This window comes from Nicotiana sylvestris, chromosome 12, assembly GCF_000393655.2.
Source record: "Nicotiana sylvestris chromosome 12, ASM39365v2, whole genome shotgun sequence".
In the NCBI taxonomy this organism is placed as follows: Eukaryota; Viridiplantae; Streptophyta; class Magnoliopsida; order Solanales; family Solanaceae; genus Nicotiana; species Nicotiana sylvestris.
In genome coordinates this window covers 618,923-639,234 of record NC_091068.1, presented here as the reverse complement: position 1 = coordinate 639,234, position 20,312 = coordinate 618,923, and the positions used below count along the sequence as shown (strand labels likewise).

The 20,312-nt window shown below is 40.1% G+C and overlaps 1 protein-coding gene across 1 annotated transcript; it reads right to left on the bottom strand.

The window, feature by feature from the left end:
- Positions 1-1,781: 1,781 nt before the first annotated feature.
- Positions 1,782-2,432, bottom strand: LOC138884231 (uncharacterized). The gene is made up of 2 exons (XM_070165306.1): positions 2,310-2,432; positions 1,782-2,186 (listed from the first exon to the last, which is right to left on the bottom strand). The coding sequence occupies exons 1-2, from the start codon at positions 2,430-2,432 to the stop codon at positions 1,782-1,784; spliced, it is 528 nt and encodes a 175-aa protein (XP_070021407.1).
- Positions 2,433-20,312: the final 17,880 nt, after the last annotated feature.

The window sequence follows — 20,312 nt, the reverse complement described above, 5'->3', positions numbered from 1 at the left end:
TGCTCACAAAAAATAACTTTGTAGTCAGGTTATACAGCTTGTATCCCTTCTGAGTACTAGAGTATCCCATATGCACTGCAGGGATTGCTCTACTGGAAAATTTGTCACTCTTGGCAACTACATTTGTGACATAGCATAAACATACCAACACCCTTAGGTGTTGCAAGTTGGGACTTCTTCCATAGAATGCCTCAAAAGGGGACTTACCTGCTAAAGCAGTAGATGGAGTCCTATTGATCAAATATGTTGCATTCTGAACACATACTCCCCAAAATGTCAAGGGTATGGATGCCTGAAATCTGATGGCTCTTGCCACTTCAAGAATTTGTATATGCTTTCTTTCAACAACTCCATTGTGTTGTGGAGTATGAACACAAGAGCTTTGATGTAGAATGCCTGCACTATTAAACAGATCTTTGCAATGGGAATTAAAATTTTTTGTACCATTATCACTTCTAAAGACTTTGATTGAACCATTAAATTATTAGCTTCATAAAGTCCTTCATTACAACGGATACATCACTCTTCAACCTTAACAGAAAAATCCAAACCATTCTACTACAATCATCAACTAGTGTAAGAAAGAATCTATGACCATCATGAGTGGATACCTTGTAAGGACCCCAAACATCTCCATGAACTAGTTCAAACACTTTACCAGCTCTACCAGTACTTTGAGGAAAAGGTAATCTAGCTTGTTTAGCTAATGGACAAATTGAGCAAGTTCTGTCTGCAGATGTATTTACACCTTTACATATATCTATTTGTTGCAGTACTCTATGATGGACATGCCCTAGTATCCTATGCCATAATCCTGCTGATAGTGTCAACTTGGAAGCCAATGAGTATGGTGCTTTATTATGTATGTTGTTTCTCCAGTAGTATAGGTCATTTTGCATTCTACCAGTTCCCTTTACCTTCCCAGTGTGAAGGTCCTGCATCAGGAAGAAATCAGAATAGAATGACATGAAGCACTGTAGCTCTCTAGTTAGTTTAGCCACTAAGAACAAGTTAAATTTGAACTCAGGCACACACAACACATCACTAATATCTCCTTGGGCTAATCTACATTTACCAACATGACTAATTGGTAATTGTTTTCCATCTGGAAAATGTACTAGTGAACCATGCTTAGGGTAATCATATAGATCAAACAACATTTCAGGAGTCGATACCATATGGTCTGTTGCTCATGTGTCCACTATCATGTTGTGACCTGTTTTACTTTCCAGGAATGAACAAATAGTACCTGCTATGTTAGCTGATATCTCTGGTACATTTTCTTTGTTGAGCATCTGTAGGATTTGATTATACTGCTCAGGAGTAAAAGTGATGTTAACTCCCCCTTTGGATCCTTGAGGTTGTGCCTCTTGCATCTGCATAGAGTTGTGGGAACCTTGCCTTTGCATCTGCATATGATTATTGTTTCCATTTGCTGTCCCTGCAAGAGAAGTTCCAAAAAGCAGCTCCAGCCATACTTGTTTTTCCTGCATTACAATTTCCTCTAGCCTGGAGGAACCTCCATGATGTGCAGCATTTGCCCTTTGGTGTTGATGACCATCTGCAACTCTTTGTACTGGTTTCATTCTACCCTTGAAATAAGCTGTATAACCAATGGGTTGATAACCATTTTCCTTACTATGTCCTTTTATCTTGCAAAAATCACAATATAAGTTTAAATTTCTTTTGTTCTTATGCATTGAGCCTCCTCTAGCAGCTGAACTCTACAAAGCTCTGATGTCGTTCCCTTCTGCTATTGAGTTCAGTCCAGTATGTGATGTTCATGATGTATTCCTTTGGGTTTCATCTTCAACAACTAGAGCATAAGCCTGATTCAAGGCAGGTTCTACTGATTTCATCAAGATGTGTCTCCTAGCTTGAGCATAGGAATCATTCAATCCACTTAAAAATTGTAGCAACCTCTGCCGCTGAAGGTAATCTGCGTACTCCTTCAAGCTTGTCGAAGGTACCATCGCATCATACTCAGCTCGGAGTTCCTTCAATTTTGTAAAATACATGGATATTGAATCTGTTCCTTGAGAAATCGTAGCAATTTCTCGATGTAGTTGAAAAATCGTCATCCTATTCACCTTATCAAACCTCTCCTTAAGATCTTCCCAAACTAAGTGAGCATTAAAAGCATACACAATTCCACTAAGTAAATCTGGTGACACTTTGTTCATGATCTACGAGAGCACAATTGCATTACATGTTTCGCAATCTTCATGCAATTCTGGCCTAAATTGATCCTTGTTATAGGTACCAGTTATGAACCCTAGCTTTCGTTTTGCTTGAAGTGCAATTCTCACCGATCTCAGCCATATCTCATAGTTCTCAGAACCTGTGAGCTGAACTGGAACTAACACAAAGCTTGGAGTATTTGAAGGATGCACAAACAAGGGATGAGTGTGATCGATTTTCTCCGTCGTCATTATCGACTTGATATTTCTTTGAGACGAAGAAGAAGGAGAATAAGGAGGAGACGAAGCTTCGTTCATATGAAATTGAAATGAAAATCAGATGAGTGTGGCTGTCGTGTTAAGCTCTGATACCATGTTAAGCTTCTGCCATGAAAACTTCTGTGAAACACACGATTGAGAAGAGACAAAGAAGAAAGGAGAGGAAATGAACTTTCACTGTTCTATCGAAAATAATACACTGTATATGTATTTATACACTATATAACCGACCTAACTACTTCTAATTAGTTAATTAACAACAACCTCTAACTAATCCTATAACGGTAGGGATCCAACTGTCACTCCACTTACGTGACTCCTTCAACATGATGATATTGCAAAACAAGTTCAAATAGAATAACATTGGTTTGGTAAGACATGAAATCAACATTCAGTGGTTTCCTAGTCACATAAGAAGATATGAGCAGCAAATCGTATTTGAATAACTCTCTTATCGAGTAATTGGATTTCAATGCATGTGCAGCAGCAAGATAAATTGTAGATTGACTATATAATTCATCAGAAAAAACCTCTTTAGCATTAACATCACCCTTTGTTCTTGACATGTCCTCTGCTAATCCATAGAAAGGCGAAAATGAGAGAAATTTAATTATCAATTTCTTGTTTTAACACTTTCTATTTTTCCCTTTTCAACTGGAGATGTTATCACTCTTTCCGAGTGTAGAAGCCAGGATTAATGTAACTAACCAAAACAGTTCCAAGGTTGAAAATTGCCCTATGGAAAACAAACTGCAGCAGGATTGCCGCACGTAACTGCAATTCACAAGACACACAAAGTACATTACTTATACTATTGGGGTCGTTTGGTAGGAGGTATTAGAAAAAATAATGCAAGCATTAGCTATATGCATTACTAATACATTGTTTGGTACCTTTTTTCAACTTGTGTATAACTAATACTTGTATTAGTTATACATCATACTTGGCATTATCCTATGCATAAGTAATGCATAGAAAACTATGACACTAGTAATACCAAGGCTTTAATGCATGCATTAGCATGGTTAAAGACAAAATTATCCTTAAAGTCCCTTAAAGCTAGAGAATATGGAGGGTATTTTGTAAGCAACTATTTTTTTAAAAAATATTATGCAATGCATTATAATTTTAATACACCACACCAAATAATAGACAAGAAATAATATTTGCATAACTAATGCTCGTATTACTAATACATGCATTACTAATACATGCATTACTAATACACCTTATTCCGCACTATTCTTATACACCCTACCAAACGACCCCTTATAGAAGCGGCTAGGAGAGGAGCTTAGGGTCGTCCAGGTGAATTGACAAAAATACCCTTTGAGTTTTTACGCTTAATTTTGGACTGTATTCATGGGGTATTTTGGAAAAATTGGGGTTATCTGATGGTGTCAGTGCTCTAAGAATGTTGTACCATTTTGCTTTATGAATGTACGTATCTACAACAGGACAAGAAAACCAGTACTACATTTGAACTTGTGCTTCTGTTCCGCCGAATTTTCTACCTATGGGTCCCATTTACCTTTCACATTTGAGACCTCTCTAGTAGTCTGGTTCTCTTTGCATTTGTTTGAATTCTCCTATAAACTCATGGGCCCTATTGCACCCGCTGCATGGTGTCTTTTTAAAGTGATTAAATCATTAATTTGAAAAAAATTAACAAATTATTTATCAAATCTTTTACAATGATGTTCAGTAATTTCAATTCTAAAGAGTCTTTATATGGTGATAGTAACAAATGCTTGGTAAACAAAATTTAAGAAAAGAAATTAGAATATTAGATACATTTACCAGCCTATTATAAATATCATGTTAGATTATTTTTGTGCAAGCTTTCATTTATCTAGAGTTACATATAGATAAATCAAAACGGTCACTTAGTGAAAATAAGAAAAAATTTAAGTTTTCTTAAACCAAAATATATTTCTTTCGGAGGGAAGTTGAGAAGAAATGTACAATTAGGAGTACAACATCGACAACATATCAATGTAATCCCACAAAGTGGAGTTTGAAAAAGGTAGGATGTATGCAGACCTTACCTCTATTTTTGTATGGTAAAGGTTATTTCAAGACAATTTTAGAAATCAAACTAGAGTGAAAAATTAAATCGAAATGATTTAAAGTTAAATTTTAATAGGAAATTTTGAAAACTTTTGATCCAACTTCCTACTTTTCTCCTCTCATTCTTGCAGTGCTGGCAGAGATTTAAGAAAAAATAATTTTTCATAGTTTGTTGTCGTAACTAAACAGAAATAAAGTTATCCAGTAGCTGTCGCTGCTCTCATTTTCTGGAAATTGAGAAGCCAAACCTGCATTCTCTTTCTCATTTTTAGGCGCGTCTCTCTCTGTCTTTCATTTCAATCACCACCCATCTCAGCAAATTACTGCTATTTTCTTAAAAAATCACTGTTAATTGTGGTGCTTCAGCTCTAGAGCTGAAGTTCGCCAGTTACAAAAACAAAAACTTCAGCTCTAGAGCTGAAGTTTGCCAGTTACAACAACAAAAACTTCAACTAGTTACAAAACAAAAACTACAAAAACAAAAACTTCAGCAATTACATACAAAAACTTCAACACACTTGCTACTTCAGACCAGTCTGCTAGAATGCTGAAGTTTTGCGTGATTGTCTTTGCTACTTCAGCCCCGTATGCTGAAGTTATGCAAAAAAGAGGGTACACTTGGAAATTTTTTTTGCAAAGCGGGCACAAGTTAAAACGTGACACAAAAAGCGAGTATAGATACAAATGCCCCGAAAATAGTTATTTCTTCTGATTTCAAATACTCCTGCAAGCTTTAATTTTTGGAATTGGGCTCGGGCTCCGCACGGGCTAAAGTAACTAGTATAAACATAAATTGAAAATCAAATGCATCAGATATTTATAAATGGGATTTCTTCATTCCTATACACTATTGGAAACTTTATTACCCTAAATGTTCATGTTTAGTAAATTACCCTACCTATACAAGTTTTGTTTACAAAATATATACATTCCACCTTAAATGTCTCACAATCCATTATTAATGCCTTCAATTAAGAGATTTAGTTAAACCCTTTTACTTTTTCTCCTCCTCTTCTCTTTCCATATTTTTCAACAATCGTAACTTAGTTTCATGATAAATCCTCACATTTCAGTAAACTTATTTGTTCATGAACTGACTGCTACTGCTTCGCAGGGTTGAATTAAATATCTGATAGACGATCCCGAAAATTTTGAAAGAAGAATGGTTCAGACATTGGAAGCCATTAAGGGTGGTGGAGGTTCTATTAAAGTGGGAACAACTGGTACATCAGTGCCTTGATGTCAAGAGAATTAGATTCTAAGAAGTTTTCTCCTACTGTTTGTTCTTTCATTGCTGGCGCCTGGCAGTGCGACCAGTCCTAAAAGAGTGAAGCCAGGAACATCGAGTGATGAGCAAGCAGCAGTGGGATGTCTGAGGATAATAAAAAATGCCCTGAAATTGTCAGGAAAACAAAGCACCATAATCGAAAAACTAATGCAACACTCACTGGCACAGGCGTTACTTCTGCTGCTTTGGAGCGTCCATTACCATTTGGATGGGATGGCAAATCGTCAAAGCCCCAAACTTTAGCAGTTTGAACATCTTCTGTAGCCATCAATCTTGAAAATTCTTCGTTATCTAGAATTTATCTACAACTTTCATATATTATTTCTACCCAGTTATATACATCTACAATATAATACGACTTAAATACAATTTTTATACAATATGTTTTTTGTATATTTTGTATCTAATTTATACATAGTAAAAATAAATTTCATACAACTAATTATATATTATACAATTTATCTACAACTTTCACACATTATTTCTACCCAGTTAAATACAACTACAATAACATCCAACTTAAATACAAATTTTATATAATATGTCTTTTGTATATTTTGTATCTGATTTATAGATAGTAAAAATAAATTTCATACAACTTATCTATAATTTTTATACATTATTTCTACTCAGTTATATACAACTACAATATCATACAACTTAAATATATTTTTTATACAATGTTGTTCAACTTTCATACAATAGTTAAATGAATAAAAGAAAAATATATAAACAACAGAATACAATTTTTTTACAATTTTACTACAATTTCTGCAGTATAATGTATGTCATGTCTTCTTCTTCTTCTTCTTTGAGTTTCAATCTGAAATTTTCACGACCTGAATTTCCCGCCCTCGGGAGTCGTGATGGCGCCTACTCGTGGAAGCTAGGCACGCTGAGTATTATATATTCACTAACCCTTTTACTTAGCCTTTTTAACAATTTAAAAAACATGCGATCAACAATGAAATATTAATAATAATTAAAGACATGCGGAAGACGAAATCTGAAAACTTAGCCAAATACAAGTATGGAAAAAATACGAAGTACATCTCTACCCATAACTGGTGTCACAATATCACAGACGATCAAGGAATACTACAAACAAGGTCTGAAAAATAACTATAACATTGTTTCTAAATTACATAAGTGAAACAGGAAGAAAAGGTTGAGGGAGACGCCAGGGCCTGCGGACGCCTGCAGGACTACCTTGGATCTCCGCATGGACTAAAGGCAGCTACCCAAATCTAAGGTCCAAAAGCTGCTGCACCGAGATCTGCACACAATGCAGAGTGTAGTATCAGCACAACCGACCCCATGTGCTGGTAAGTGTCGAGCCTAACCTCGGCGAATTAGTTACGAGGCTAGGACAAGACTACCAACTAAACATGTGCAGTTAAAGCATATATATGACAAGTAATAATAAAGAAAACTAACAGCTAAAGATGGGAAGGGGACATTCTATGGGGGAATATCATTTACCAACAATAACTCACGAGAAAAGCATAGAGAACAATTCAAAATTTCGCAGCAAAAAGAATAAGAAGCAGTAACAAATCAATATCCACTTTTATCCTTTATTGTTGCGACGTGCAACCCAATCCATATAATATTGTTGTGGCGTGCAACCCAATCCATATAATATTGTTACGGCGTGCAACCTGATCCATATAATATTTCAACGCCAATCACAAAAGAATCCCGATAAGGGAACAATAATATCCCGGCAAGGGAATCGACAGTAAGAAATAAATACATCCCGGCAAGGGAATCAGCTATAACTAAACTTGTTCCAACATTTATCTTCACAAAGAGACCTCAACTAGAACCAATACTCAACCATAAGCAATTTTCACGAGAATAATCATAAATCTTGCCCAACACAGAGAATCAACAACTTCGGCATTTGTAGTACTTATTAAGAACACAACGATTTCAATTTAAGACTCACGAGTATGCTTGACACCAACGTATAGATACTCGTCACCATACCTATACGTCGTACTTATCAAATAACACATAGCAAATAGGACTCGATTCCTAATCCCTCAAGCTAAGGTTAGACCAAACACATACCTCGATGCCACGAACACAATTCAAGCCTCAACTACCGCTTTACCTCTTGTTTCCACCACCAACTCGCTTGTATCTAGCCACAATTTACTTAATGATATCAATAAATGCTAAATGAATCAACTCCAATACATGAAAATAGGTTTTATAAAGTTTTTCTCAAAAAGTCAAAAATCGACCCCGGGCCCGCTTGGTCCAAACTCGAAATTCGGACCAAAACTCGATTATCCACTCACCCCCGAGCCCGGATATATAATTAGTTTTGGAATCTGACCTCAATTTGAGGTCTAAATCCCCAAATTTCTTCATTCTTAGGTTTTACCCAAAATCCACAATTCCACCATGAAAACCCTAGATTCTAGGATGAAATCTTGTTAAAAGAAGTTAATGAGTGAAAGAAATAAGTTAGAAATCACTTACTAGTGTTTCGGAGAAGAAAGAGTGTTTGAAAAATTGCCTCTTACGTGTTAGGGTTTTTGAAAAGTGAAAAATAACTGAAAAGTCTGTTTAAATATACCCCTCTCAGACCCTCTCCGCAGACCGCAAAAAAAGGACTGCGGCCGCGGAGCTCCACCACGAACCGCAAGAAATCGAGTGCGTCCGCAAAGTCCCCTCAGCGGTTGCAAGAAATCATTGCGGACCGCACAGGCTGGTTCAGAGACCTGCAACTTCTCTGAACCTACAACAGATATATATGTTCTAAGTCTAAATCCACTCCGTGACCTATCCAAAACTCACCCTAGCCCTCGGGGCTCCAAACCAACCATGCACGTAAGTCCAAAAATATCATATGGACTTGCTCGTGCGATCAAATCATCAAAATAACATGTAAAACTATGAATTAAACCTCAAAACTCATCATTTTCATCAAGAACACTTAAGGTTCATAACTCTGCAACCGGAGGTCCAAATCACGTCAAATAAACTCTATTTTTCTCAACATTTCATAGTTATTATTTAAATACTTTAACAAGTTTGTATCGGACTGCGGAACCAAAATATGAGCCTGATACCAATGGTTTCAAACATTAATTCTTTTCTTTGTTTCATAAATAATTCAGTAGAACAATTTCTTTCAAAAATTGATGCTTGAGACATCGGAATTAATTTTCGGGCATACGCCCAACTCTCATATTTTACTGCGGACCTCTCGGGATCGTCGAAACACGGATCCGGGTCCGGTTACTCAAAATGTTGACCAAAGTCAACCATAATAAAATTTTAACTCTAGAAATTTCTATTTCTCCTATTTTCACATAAAAGGCTTTCCGGATATAGGTCCCAACCATGCACGCAAATCGAGGTGAGGTAAAAGGGAGGTTTTAAGGCCTCGAAACACAGGATTTGTTTCTAAAACAAGTGATGACCTTTTGGGTCATCATAGAAATTCAGCCAAAACCAAGTCTAATCTTCACCAAAACTCCTTAAAATTGAGATATAATCTCCAAACCATATTCTCAATTATTTGCAACAACACTCAATCTAAACAAATAATGATTTTTGAAAACCTAAATTCGAATTCAAAGCTTCAAAGCTTTTTAATGGTTGTCAATAGTGGAATTGCTGCTCTCTTTTCCTTTGCTTTACATTACTGAAATAAGGGATTGAGAGATATAGAGAGACGTAGAGAGAATTCTCAATTCTTTGCAACCTCATCAAATTCAAACAAACAATGTTTTTTGAAAACCCGAATTCGAATTCAAAGTTTCAAAACTTTTTAATGGTTGTCAATGATGGAATTGTTGCTCTCTTGTGCAAGATACGTGGAGGAGGGGGTGAAATGTGGAGAGAGAAACGTGAGGGAGTGGAAGATATGTTAGAGTAATTTAGGACACTAATTATTATCATTAATTCCCTTAAAATGTAGATAAATAGTAATTGGGTATATAAAATGTAATTATGTTAGAGATTTAGACTGATTTTGAACAAGAATTGCAACTGAAAATCGTGGAAGAAGTTCGTCTACAGGCGCTTGTATAAAGGTGTATAAAAGTGTATAAGATGTGTTAATTATACACTCATATACACCAATATATAAGATTATACAAAAAAACTAACTTCGTCTTCTTCATTGCGTTTTTTCTGAAATTTAGCTCAAATCTTGCTCAAATCTACTCCAGATCACTTCAAAATTAAATTTTGAACTCCTTTTGATATCAATTGAACAACACCCAATCCAAACATCTAACAAACTCAAAAAATCTTATTTTTGAAAGCCAACCTTTGAATGGCCTTCAATGGTGGAATGTTGAATCTTCAATTCTTTTACATTGCAACCAGGTGACACAGGGGAGAAACAGTAATGGCGGATGACCCCTTGGAGCATATGTAGAAGATGTGAGAAGAAAAGAGAGTGAAAGTAATGTTTGTGAGAACATAGATTTAACTCCATAACTTTTAGAAGCAATGGTTGTAAGAAAACAGATTTTGAATTTGCTAGTGCTTTCAAAATATATACAATATGAGCTAGGTCGGGTAAAACTTAAAAATATGGGACATTTTTTGTTATGGTGTGAAACCAAGTGTATTTTCTTGTAATTCATTCCAAAGAAAATGCAAATAAACAATAAAAGAAAACCAAGAAAGTACTTGAATATCAATTATTTCTTTTATATGTTAACTGAGAGAATAATGAAGAAATTTTAAAAGAATATTGTCGTCATTGAAATTATTTCTAACACATGATTTGAATGTCTATTCTTGTCACGACCCTAACCCCGGCCGTGATGGCGCCCAACACAGTGCTAGGCAAGTCCGACCAATTAACATCTAACAATCTATTTCTTTGTAACTCAATACCAATTTTCAGGATTTAATACCAATTTAATATAAATAGAAGTATAAATTTTAACAGATGAAATGTACGGAAACCATAATCACGAAAAAAAATTTCTGTAAAACAGCCCACTGATCCAGTGTCACAAGTCTGAGCCTCTAATACCGGGTTTCAACAATCTAATACAGAAATATATCTAAAATGTGGGATAATAAGTGGCAATAGAAGGAGAAATCGGGTCTGCGAACGCCATCCAGCTACCTCGATAACTCCGATGAAAACAGAACGGCAGGAAAGCTCGCTCTATGCCTCAGGAATACCTGTACCTGCACACATGGTGCAGGGAGTAATGTGAGTACTCCGACCCAGTGAGTAATAACAATAAATAATGGCTGACAGTATGAAATCACGTAAAGGCACTAAGCAGTTCTATATCAAAACAGTAAAATCATTTAAGCAGCAGTGAATGAGGAAATCATGTGAAATTCTTTAAACCAGGTAAAACAGATATAATCAGTATAAATCAGCTCCTCAAGCATTTCAGTTCATTTATTCGTTCTTATCCTCAGTTCTCAATTCATATACTTCTCACGATAATCGAATCAATAAATATATATATATCGTTGCGGCGTGCAGCCCGATCCATATATTGTTGTGGTGTACAACCCGATCCATATATCGCTGTGGTGGATTGCGCTCACTGGGGGTGTGCAGACTCCGGAGGGGCTCCTTCAGCCTAAGCGCTATATAATTGTTGCGGCGTGCAGCCCGATCCATATAAGTAATTGATGCAGCGTGCAGCCCGATCCATAATATGTATAATATGTATTTCTGCTGCGGCGCGCAGCCCAATCCATATCATATAAAATACCCTCACTATTGGGTCCTCGACCCCTCTCAATCATTTAAAAATCACAACCTCTCGGGCATAATGTACGGTCGAGATCATAACCCTCATATCTCTTTCTATTTATGATTAACATTTCAAAAATCTGGTTCATATCATTCTTAAACAATTGGAAACATGACTGAGGATATAAATTCTTTAACAAAATAAGTGAAGAAAACCAGTCAAAAATTCCCTAAGGGTTCTACATGTCGGCACAAGGCCCCAAGCATGGCAACAAGCCCAATTCACAACAATAAAGTATATGTCTCAATCAAAAATGTAGTAAAATATCATTCGGGATGGACCAAATCCCAATCCCCATAGCATTGAACCTCACGCTCGTCACATAGCGTGTATCTGAACTTAGTATAGCACTACGTTGTGCAAATCCGGGGTTTCAAACCCTCAGGACATCATTTAAAATCATTACTCACATCAAACTGGCCAAAACTCTAACTCGCTATGCCCTTGCCTCTCAAATTGGCCTCCACGCGCGTCGGATCTATCCAAAATCAGAACGATTACGTCACAATATGCTAAGGGAACAAAGCCCAAGCGAAAACATTCGAAAAATATCAAAAATCCCGAAATTAGCAAAACCCGAGCCCTAGGTCCACGTCTCGGAATCGGGTAAAATTTACATTTTCAGAATCCTCATACCCTCACGAGTCTAACCATACCAAAATTATTTAATTCTGATACCATTTAGTCCTTCAAATCATAATTTTACATTTTTGAAAGATTTCACAATTTTTCTTCCCAAATTCTATCCCAAATCACGAATTAAATAATGAATTCAGTGATAGATTCATGTATTCTAGCCAAATCTGAGTTAAAATCACTTACCTCGATGAATTTCTTGAAAAACCTTCGAAAAATTGCCAAAATCCGAGCTCTCTAAGTCAAAATATTAAATAAAACCCAAAACCTCGTATTTATAGGTACCCCTCAGATTTCAGCTACCGCGGGCCACACCAAAACGACTGCGGTCCGCCCAAGCCAGTGCGGTCCGCGCAAACACAACCGCGGCCGCACATGCCTTCCTCTGCAGTGACAGGATTTAGTATTTTGGCCATAACTTTTGCTACATATGTCCAAATTGCGATATCTTTACCTTTCTGGAAACTAGACACGAAGGCTACAACTTTCATTTTTGAATCACCTCAAAATTCCTTGTAGATCAAAAGATATGAGCTTCCGAATTTGGACTAGCGGGAAGGTTCTTCACCGCGGCCGCGCCCACTTTTGTGCTGTCCGCGCGACGCCTACCGCGCCTGCGCCTGCTTTTGTTCAGTCCGCACAGCACTCACCGCAGGTGCACTCATTTTTGTGCGGACCGCGTGGGTGAGTTCTGGGGCCTGCAACCCTCCTGGACCTGCTGCAACTATAATTTTCGGCCTAAAACATCCCGTAACCTACCCGAAACCCCCGAAACTTCAAACTAATTGTACCAACACATCCCATGACATCGTTCAAACTTGTTCAACATTTCGGAACGCTTCCAACAACATCAAATCACCAATTTAGCATAGGATTCAAGCCTAAGAACTCCAAGAACTCGTAAATTATGCTTTCGATCAAAAGGTCTGTCAAATCTTGTCCGAATAACCTGAAATTTTGCACACACATCCCAAATGACATAACGAAGCTACTTCAACTCTCGGAATTCCATTCCGACTCCTATATCAAAATCTCGCCTATCAACCGGAATTTACCAAAATATCAATTTTGCCAATTCAAGCCTAAATCTTCTCTACAACTCCAAAACCCATTCCGATTGCGCTCCTAAGTCACAAATCACCTCCCGAAGCTAACCGAACCTTCGGAACTCACTTCCGAGCCTTCTAACACATAAGTCAACATCCGGTTGACTTTTCTAACTTAAGCCTTCTTAAAAGAGACTAAGTGTCTCATTCCTTACTAAATCCTCTCCGAACTTGAACTAATCAACCCGATCACATAAAATACGGATAACGAAGCATAAAGAAGCTGAAATGGGGGAAACGGAACGGTACTCATGAGACGACTGGCCGGGTCTTCACATCCTCTCCAACTTAAACAAATATTCGTCCTCGAACGAGTCAAAAAACATACCTGAAGCCTCAAACAGATGAGGATATTTGGTCAGTATCTCCCACTCGGTCTCCCAGGTAGCCTCCTCCACGGGCTGACCTCTCCACTGCACTTTCACTGAAGTTATATCCTTTGACCTCAACTTCCGAACCTGGCGACCCAAAATAGCTATTGGCTCCACATCAAAGGTCAAACCATCATCCAACTGAACCGTGCTGAAGTCCAAAACATGAGACGAATCCCCAATATACTTCCGGAGCGTAGAAACATGAAATACCGGATACATACTCGATAGGCTGGGTGGCAAAGCAAGCTCATAATCCACCTCCCAAATCCTCCGAAGCACCTCAAAAGGCCAAATGAACCACGGACTCAACTTGCCTTTCTTACCAAACCTAATAACACCTTTCATGTGGGAAACCTTCAGCAAGACCTTCTCACCAACCATATAGGACACATCTCGAACCTTCCGGTCCGCATAATTTTTCTGACGTGACTGAGTTGTACGAAGTCTTTCCTGAATCACCTTCACTTTCTCTAAGGCATCCTGAACCAAGTCTGTTCCCAACATCCTACCTCGCCATGCTCGAACCAACCAACTGGAGATCTACACCATCTCCCATACAAGGCCTCATATGGTGCCATCTGAATGCTGGATTGATAGCTGTTGTTGTAGGCAAACTCTACAAGCGGCAGAAACTCATCCTAATAACCTCCGAAATCAATAACACAGGCGCACGACATGTCCTCCAGTATCTGAATAGTATTCTCGGATTGTCCGTCCGTCTGAGGATGAAACGCTGTGCTCAACTCTACCTGAGTACCCAACTCTCTCTGCACGGCTCTCCAAAATTGTGAAGTAAACTGAGTACCTCTATCTAAGATGATGGAAATCGAAACACCATACAACCGAACAATCTCCCGGATATAAATCCCTGCCAACCGCTCTGAAGAATAGGTAGTACGCACATGAATGAAGTGCGCGGACTTGGTCAGCCGATCCACAATCACCCAAATAGCATCAAACTTCTTCAAAGTCCGAGGAAGTCCAACCACAAAGTCCATAGTGATCCTTTCCCACTTCCACTCGGGAATAACCATCTGTTGAAGCAAGCCACCCAGTTTCTGATGCTCATATTTCACCTGCTGACAATTGAGACACCGAGCTAAAAATCCCACAATATCTTTCTTCATTCTTCTCCACCAATAGTGCTGCCTCAAATCCTGATATATCTTCACGGAACTCGGATGGATAGAATACCGCGAGCTATGGGACTCTTCCAGAATCAACACTCTAAGCCCATCCACATTGGGCACACAAATTCGGCCATGCATCCTCAACACACTATCATCACCGATGGTCACATCTCTGGCATCACCATGTTGAACTCTATCCTTAAGGACAGGCAAATGCGGATCATCATACTGGCGCTCTTTGATGCGATCATATAAGGAAGACCGAGAAACCACACAAGCCAACACCCGACTGGGCTCCGAAATATCCAATCTCACAAACCAATTGGCTAAGGCTTGAACATCAACTACAAGGGGTCTCTCTCCAACTGGAATATATGCCAAACTCCACATACTCACCGCCTTCAGGCTTAAAGCATCGGCCACTACATTGGCCTTTCTCGGATGATACAGAATAGTGATATCACAATCCTTAAGCAACTCCAACCATCTCCGCTGCCTCAAATTAAGATCTTTTTGCTTGAACAAATGCTGAAGACTGCGATGATCAGTGAACACCTCACAAGATACGCCACACAAGTAATGCCTCCAAATCTTCAATGCATGAACTATGGCAGCCAACTCCAAATCATGAACGAGGTAGTTCTTCTCATGGGGCTTCAACTGACAAGAAGCATAAGCAATAACTCTACCCTCCTGCATCAACACACAACCAATCCCAACTCTCGAAGCATCACAATACACAGTATATAAACCTGAAGCTGATGGCAAAACCAACATTGGAGTTGTGGTCAAGGGTGTCTTGAGCTTCTGAAAGCTCTCCTCATACTCGTCCGACCATACGAATGGAGAACCCTTCTGAGTCAACTTGGTCAAGGGCGATGCAATGGATGAAAATCCCTGAACAAACCGGTGATAATAGCCTGCTAACCCAAGAAAGCTACGAATCTCTGTGGCTGAGGACGGTCTAGGCCAACTCTGAACCGCATCTATCTTCTTTAGGTCAACCTGAATACCCTCGTTGGACACCACGTGTCCCAAGAAAGACAATGTACTGAGCCAAAACTCACACTTGGAGAACTTTGCATAAAGCTACTCCTCCCTCAATCTCTACAACACAACTCTCAAATGCTTTGTGTGCTCCTCATGACTACGCGAGTACACCAGGATATCATCAATGAAAAAGAAAGGATAGTTCCTGAGGTTCTAGAAAATAATAAACAGGAGCGTGGGTACATACAAACCTGACACTATAACAAACGAATAAAGATAAGGCCGGAACACGCTGTTCATCAAATGCACGAATGATGTTGGGGCATTGGTTAGCCCGAAAGACATAACAAGAAACTCATAATGACCATATCTGGTCCTGAAAGCAGTCTTAAGAATATTTGAATCCCTGATCTTCAATTCGTGATAGCCCGAACGGAGATCAATCTTGGAGAACACTCTCGCTCTCTGAAGCGGATCAAATAAATCATCAATGTGAGGCAAAGGATCTTTGTTCTTAATTGTTACTTTGTTCAATTGCCTATAATCGATGCATATTCTCATTGTGTCATCCTTCTTCTTTACAAATAGAATGGGCGCACCCCAATGTGACACACTAGGCCGAATGAACCCCTTATCTAAGAGTTTCTGAAGTTGTTCTTTCAATTCCTTCAACTCTGCTGGTGCCATACGATATGGCTGAATAGAAATGGGCTGAGTGTCCGGCACCAAGTCAATACCAAAATCAATATCCATGTCCGGTGGCATGCCCGACAGGTCTGCAGGAAACGGGAAAATCCCTCACAACTGAAATAGAATCAATACTAGGAGTCTCGGCTCCAACATCCCTCATAAACACTAGATATGAAAGGCAACCCTTCCCGACCATACGTTGGGACTTCAAGAAGGGTATCACTCTACTAGGAACATAATCAGTCACACCACGCCACTCGATCCGCGGTACACCCGGCATAGCCAAAGTGACTGTCTTAGCATGACAGTCTAGAATAGCACGACACGGGGATAGCCAATCCATGCCCAAAATGACATCAAAATCTACCATGCTCAATAGCAATAGATCTACTTGGGTCTTCATACCCCCAATAATCACCACACATGACCGGTACACACGGTCTATAACAACAGTATCACCCACCGGGGTAGATACATGAACAGGTAAAGCAAGAAACTCACGGGGCGTACCCAAATAATGGGCAAAGTATGATGACACATAAGAAAAGGTGGAACCGGGATCAAATAATGCAAAGGCATCTTTGTGGCAAACTGAAACAATACCTGTAATGATAGCATCCGAAGCAATGGCGTCGGGTCTGCCTAGGAGTGCATAGAAACGGGCCTGACCGCCTCCTAATCGACCTCCCCCTCTAGGGAGACCCCTAGCCGCATGACCTCCACCCCTAGCTAGCTGGGCGGGTGGTGAAGTAACTGGAGCAGAAGTCGAGGGGTGACCTCTCTGCTGGGACAAACTAGCAACACGACGAGGACACTGCCTCCACACATGCCCAAACTCTCCACACTCAAAACAACTCCCAGGTGCTGGAGAAGGGGACTGAAGGGAACCCCTCACACCGGAGTGACCAACTAATGCACTAGGCATAGAAGAACCCTGAGCCGACGGGGCACGAGATGAACTCTGGGCTGGAAGGGCACTAAGTGATGACTGACCCCGCTGAGATCCATGATGACCATGATCCGAAGATGCCCCGCGATACTCTGGGCGGGCTGACTGAGCATGCCTGAAAGAACGACCCCTACCATGCTGAGACTGGCCCCTCGAAGAAGCACCACTATAACTGCCAGATCCTTGAGGACTCTTGGCCTCCCTCTCCTCTCGATCCTGACGGCGAACCGTCTCAATCTCACGAGCAATATCGACCACCTCCTCGAATGTAGCACCCAACACCCTCTTTCGGGTCATAAGAATACGGAGGTGATAGTTAAGGCCATCAACAAATCTCCTGATCCTTTCACGATCTGTCGGAATCATCCAAATGGCATGACGAGCCAATTCAGAAAACCTCGACTCATACTGTGACATAGTCATATCCCCCTGTCGCAACCACTCGAACTGTCTACGCAGCTCCTCTCTGCGAGACTGCGGCACATACTTCTCCAAGAAGAGAGTGGAGAACTGCTTCCAAGTAAGGGGTGTTGCTCCAACCGGCCTACGCCTCTCATACGCCTCCCACCATGTGAAGGCGGCCCCAGTAAACTGAAAGGTGGTGAATGACACACCACTAGTCTCAAGAATCCCTGCTGTACGGAGCATCCGCTGACACTTATCAAGAAAACCCTGGGCATCCTCGCCCTCGGCACCACTGAATGACGGAGGCTGGAGCCTACCAAACCTCTCAAGACGACACTGCTCATCATCCGGCATAACTGGCATAACAAACTCCTGAGCTGGTGCAACCGGCTGAGCTGGAGGTGCCCCCGGTGTCTGTAGTCCCTGCACTACCTACTCAGGTGTGCGAGCAGCGGGGTTCTGATTGCCTTCCCCGACCTGTGAAGTAGCTACTGCTGTGGTAGCTGAAACTGCCTAAGCCAGGCCTATGCAAACTGTCAAGATCTGTGCCAAGGCCTCTTGTAGACCCGGAATCATGATGGGCACTGCTGGTTCCTGAACCGGTGCTGCTGCTGGAGCCTGATCTGGAGTTGGGGAAGCTGGAGGATCAATAGGTGTTGCCCTCGCTATTCTGCCTCTACCACGACCACGCCCACGGCCTCTGGTGACCTCAGTGGGTGGCACTGGTGGTCGTCAACCTCGTCCAGTAGCGCAAGTCCTCGTCATCTGCAAGAGAATAGAATAACGGAAGTTTAGCACTCGGATCAACAAGTTCGCACAACAAGAGTTTCAAGGATATGAAGTTTTCCTAAAGGTTCTGCAGCCTCTCGAGGATAAATACAGACGTCTTTGTACCGATCCGCGAGACTCTACTAAACCGGCTCATGACTCGTGAGACCAAGTAATCTAGGCTCTGATACTAACTTGTCACGACCCCAACCCCGGCCGTGATGGAGCCCAACACAATGCTAGGCAAGCCCGACCAATTAACATCTCACAATCTCTTTCTTTATAACTCAATACCAATTTTCGGGATTTAATACCAATTTAATATAAATAGAAGTATGAATTTTAACAGATGAAATGTACGGAAACCATAATCACGAAAAAAAATCTCTGTAAAACAGCCCACTGATCTAGTGTCACAAGTCTGAGCCTCTAATACCAGGTTTCAACAATCTAATACAGAAATATGTCTAAAATGCGGGATAATAAGTGGATATAGAAGGAGAAATCGGGTCTGCGAACGCCATGCAACTACCTCAATAACTCCGATGAAAACAGAACGGCAGGAAAGCTCGCTCTATGCCTCAGGAATACCTGTACCTGCACATATGGTGCAGGGAGTAATGCGAGTACTCCGACCCAGTGAGTAATAACAATAAATAATGGTTGATAGTATGAAATCACGTAAAGGCACTAAGCAGTTCTATATCAAAACAGTAAAATCATTTAAGCAGCAGTAAATGAGGAAATCATGTGAAATTCTTTAAACCAGGTAAAACAGATATAATCAGTATAAATCAGCTCCTCAAGCATTTCAGTTCATTTATTCGTTCTTATCCTCAATTCTCAATTCATATACTTCTCACGATAACCGAATCAAGAAATATATATACCGCTACGGCGTGCATCCCGATCCATATATCGCTGTGGCGTACAGCCCGATCCATAATAATAATAGTCGACTGCGCTCACTGGGGGTGTGCAGACTCCGGAGGGGCTCCTTCAGCCCAAGCGTTATATAAATGTTGCGACGTGCAGCCCAATCCATATAAGTAATTGATGCGGCGTGCAGCCCGATCCATAATATGTATAATATATATTTCTACTGCGGCACGTAGCCCGATCCATATCATACAAAATACCCTCACTATTGGGTCCTCGACCCCTCTCAGTCATTTAAAAATCACAGCCTCTTGGGCATAATGTACGGTCGGGATCACAACCCTCATATCTCTTCCTATTTATGATTAACATTTCAAAAATCTGGTTCATATCATTCTTAAACAATTGGAAACATGACTGAGAATATAAATTCTTTAACAAAATAAGTGAGGAAAACCAGTCAAAAATCCCCTAAGGGTTTTACAGGTCGGCACAAGGCCCCAAGCATGGAAACAAGCCCAATTCACAACAATAAAGTATATGTCTCAATCAAAAATGTAGTAACATATCACTCGGTATGGACCAAATCCAAATCCCCATAGCATTGAACCTCACGCTCGTCACACAGCGTGTATCTGAACTTAGTATAGCACTACGTTGTGCAAATTTGGGGTTTCAAACCCTCAAGACATCATTTAAAATCATTACTCACCTCAAACTGGCCAAAACTCTAGCTCGCTATGCCCTTGCCTCTCAAATTGGCCTCCACGCACGTCAGATCTATCCAAAATCAGAACGAATACGTC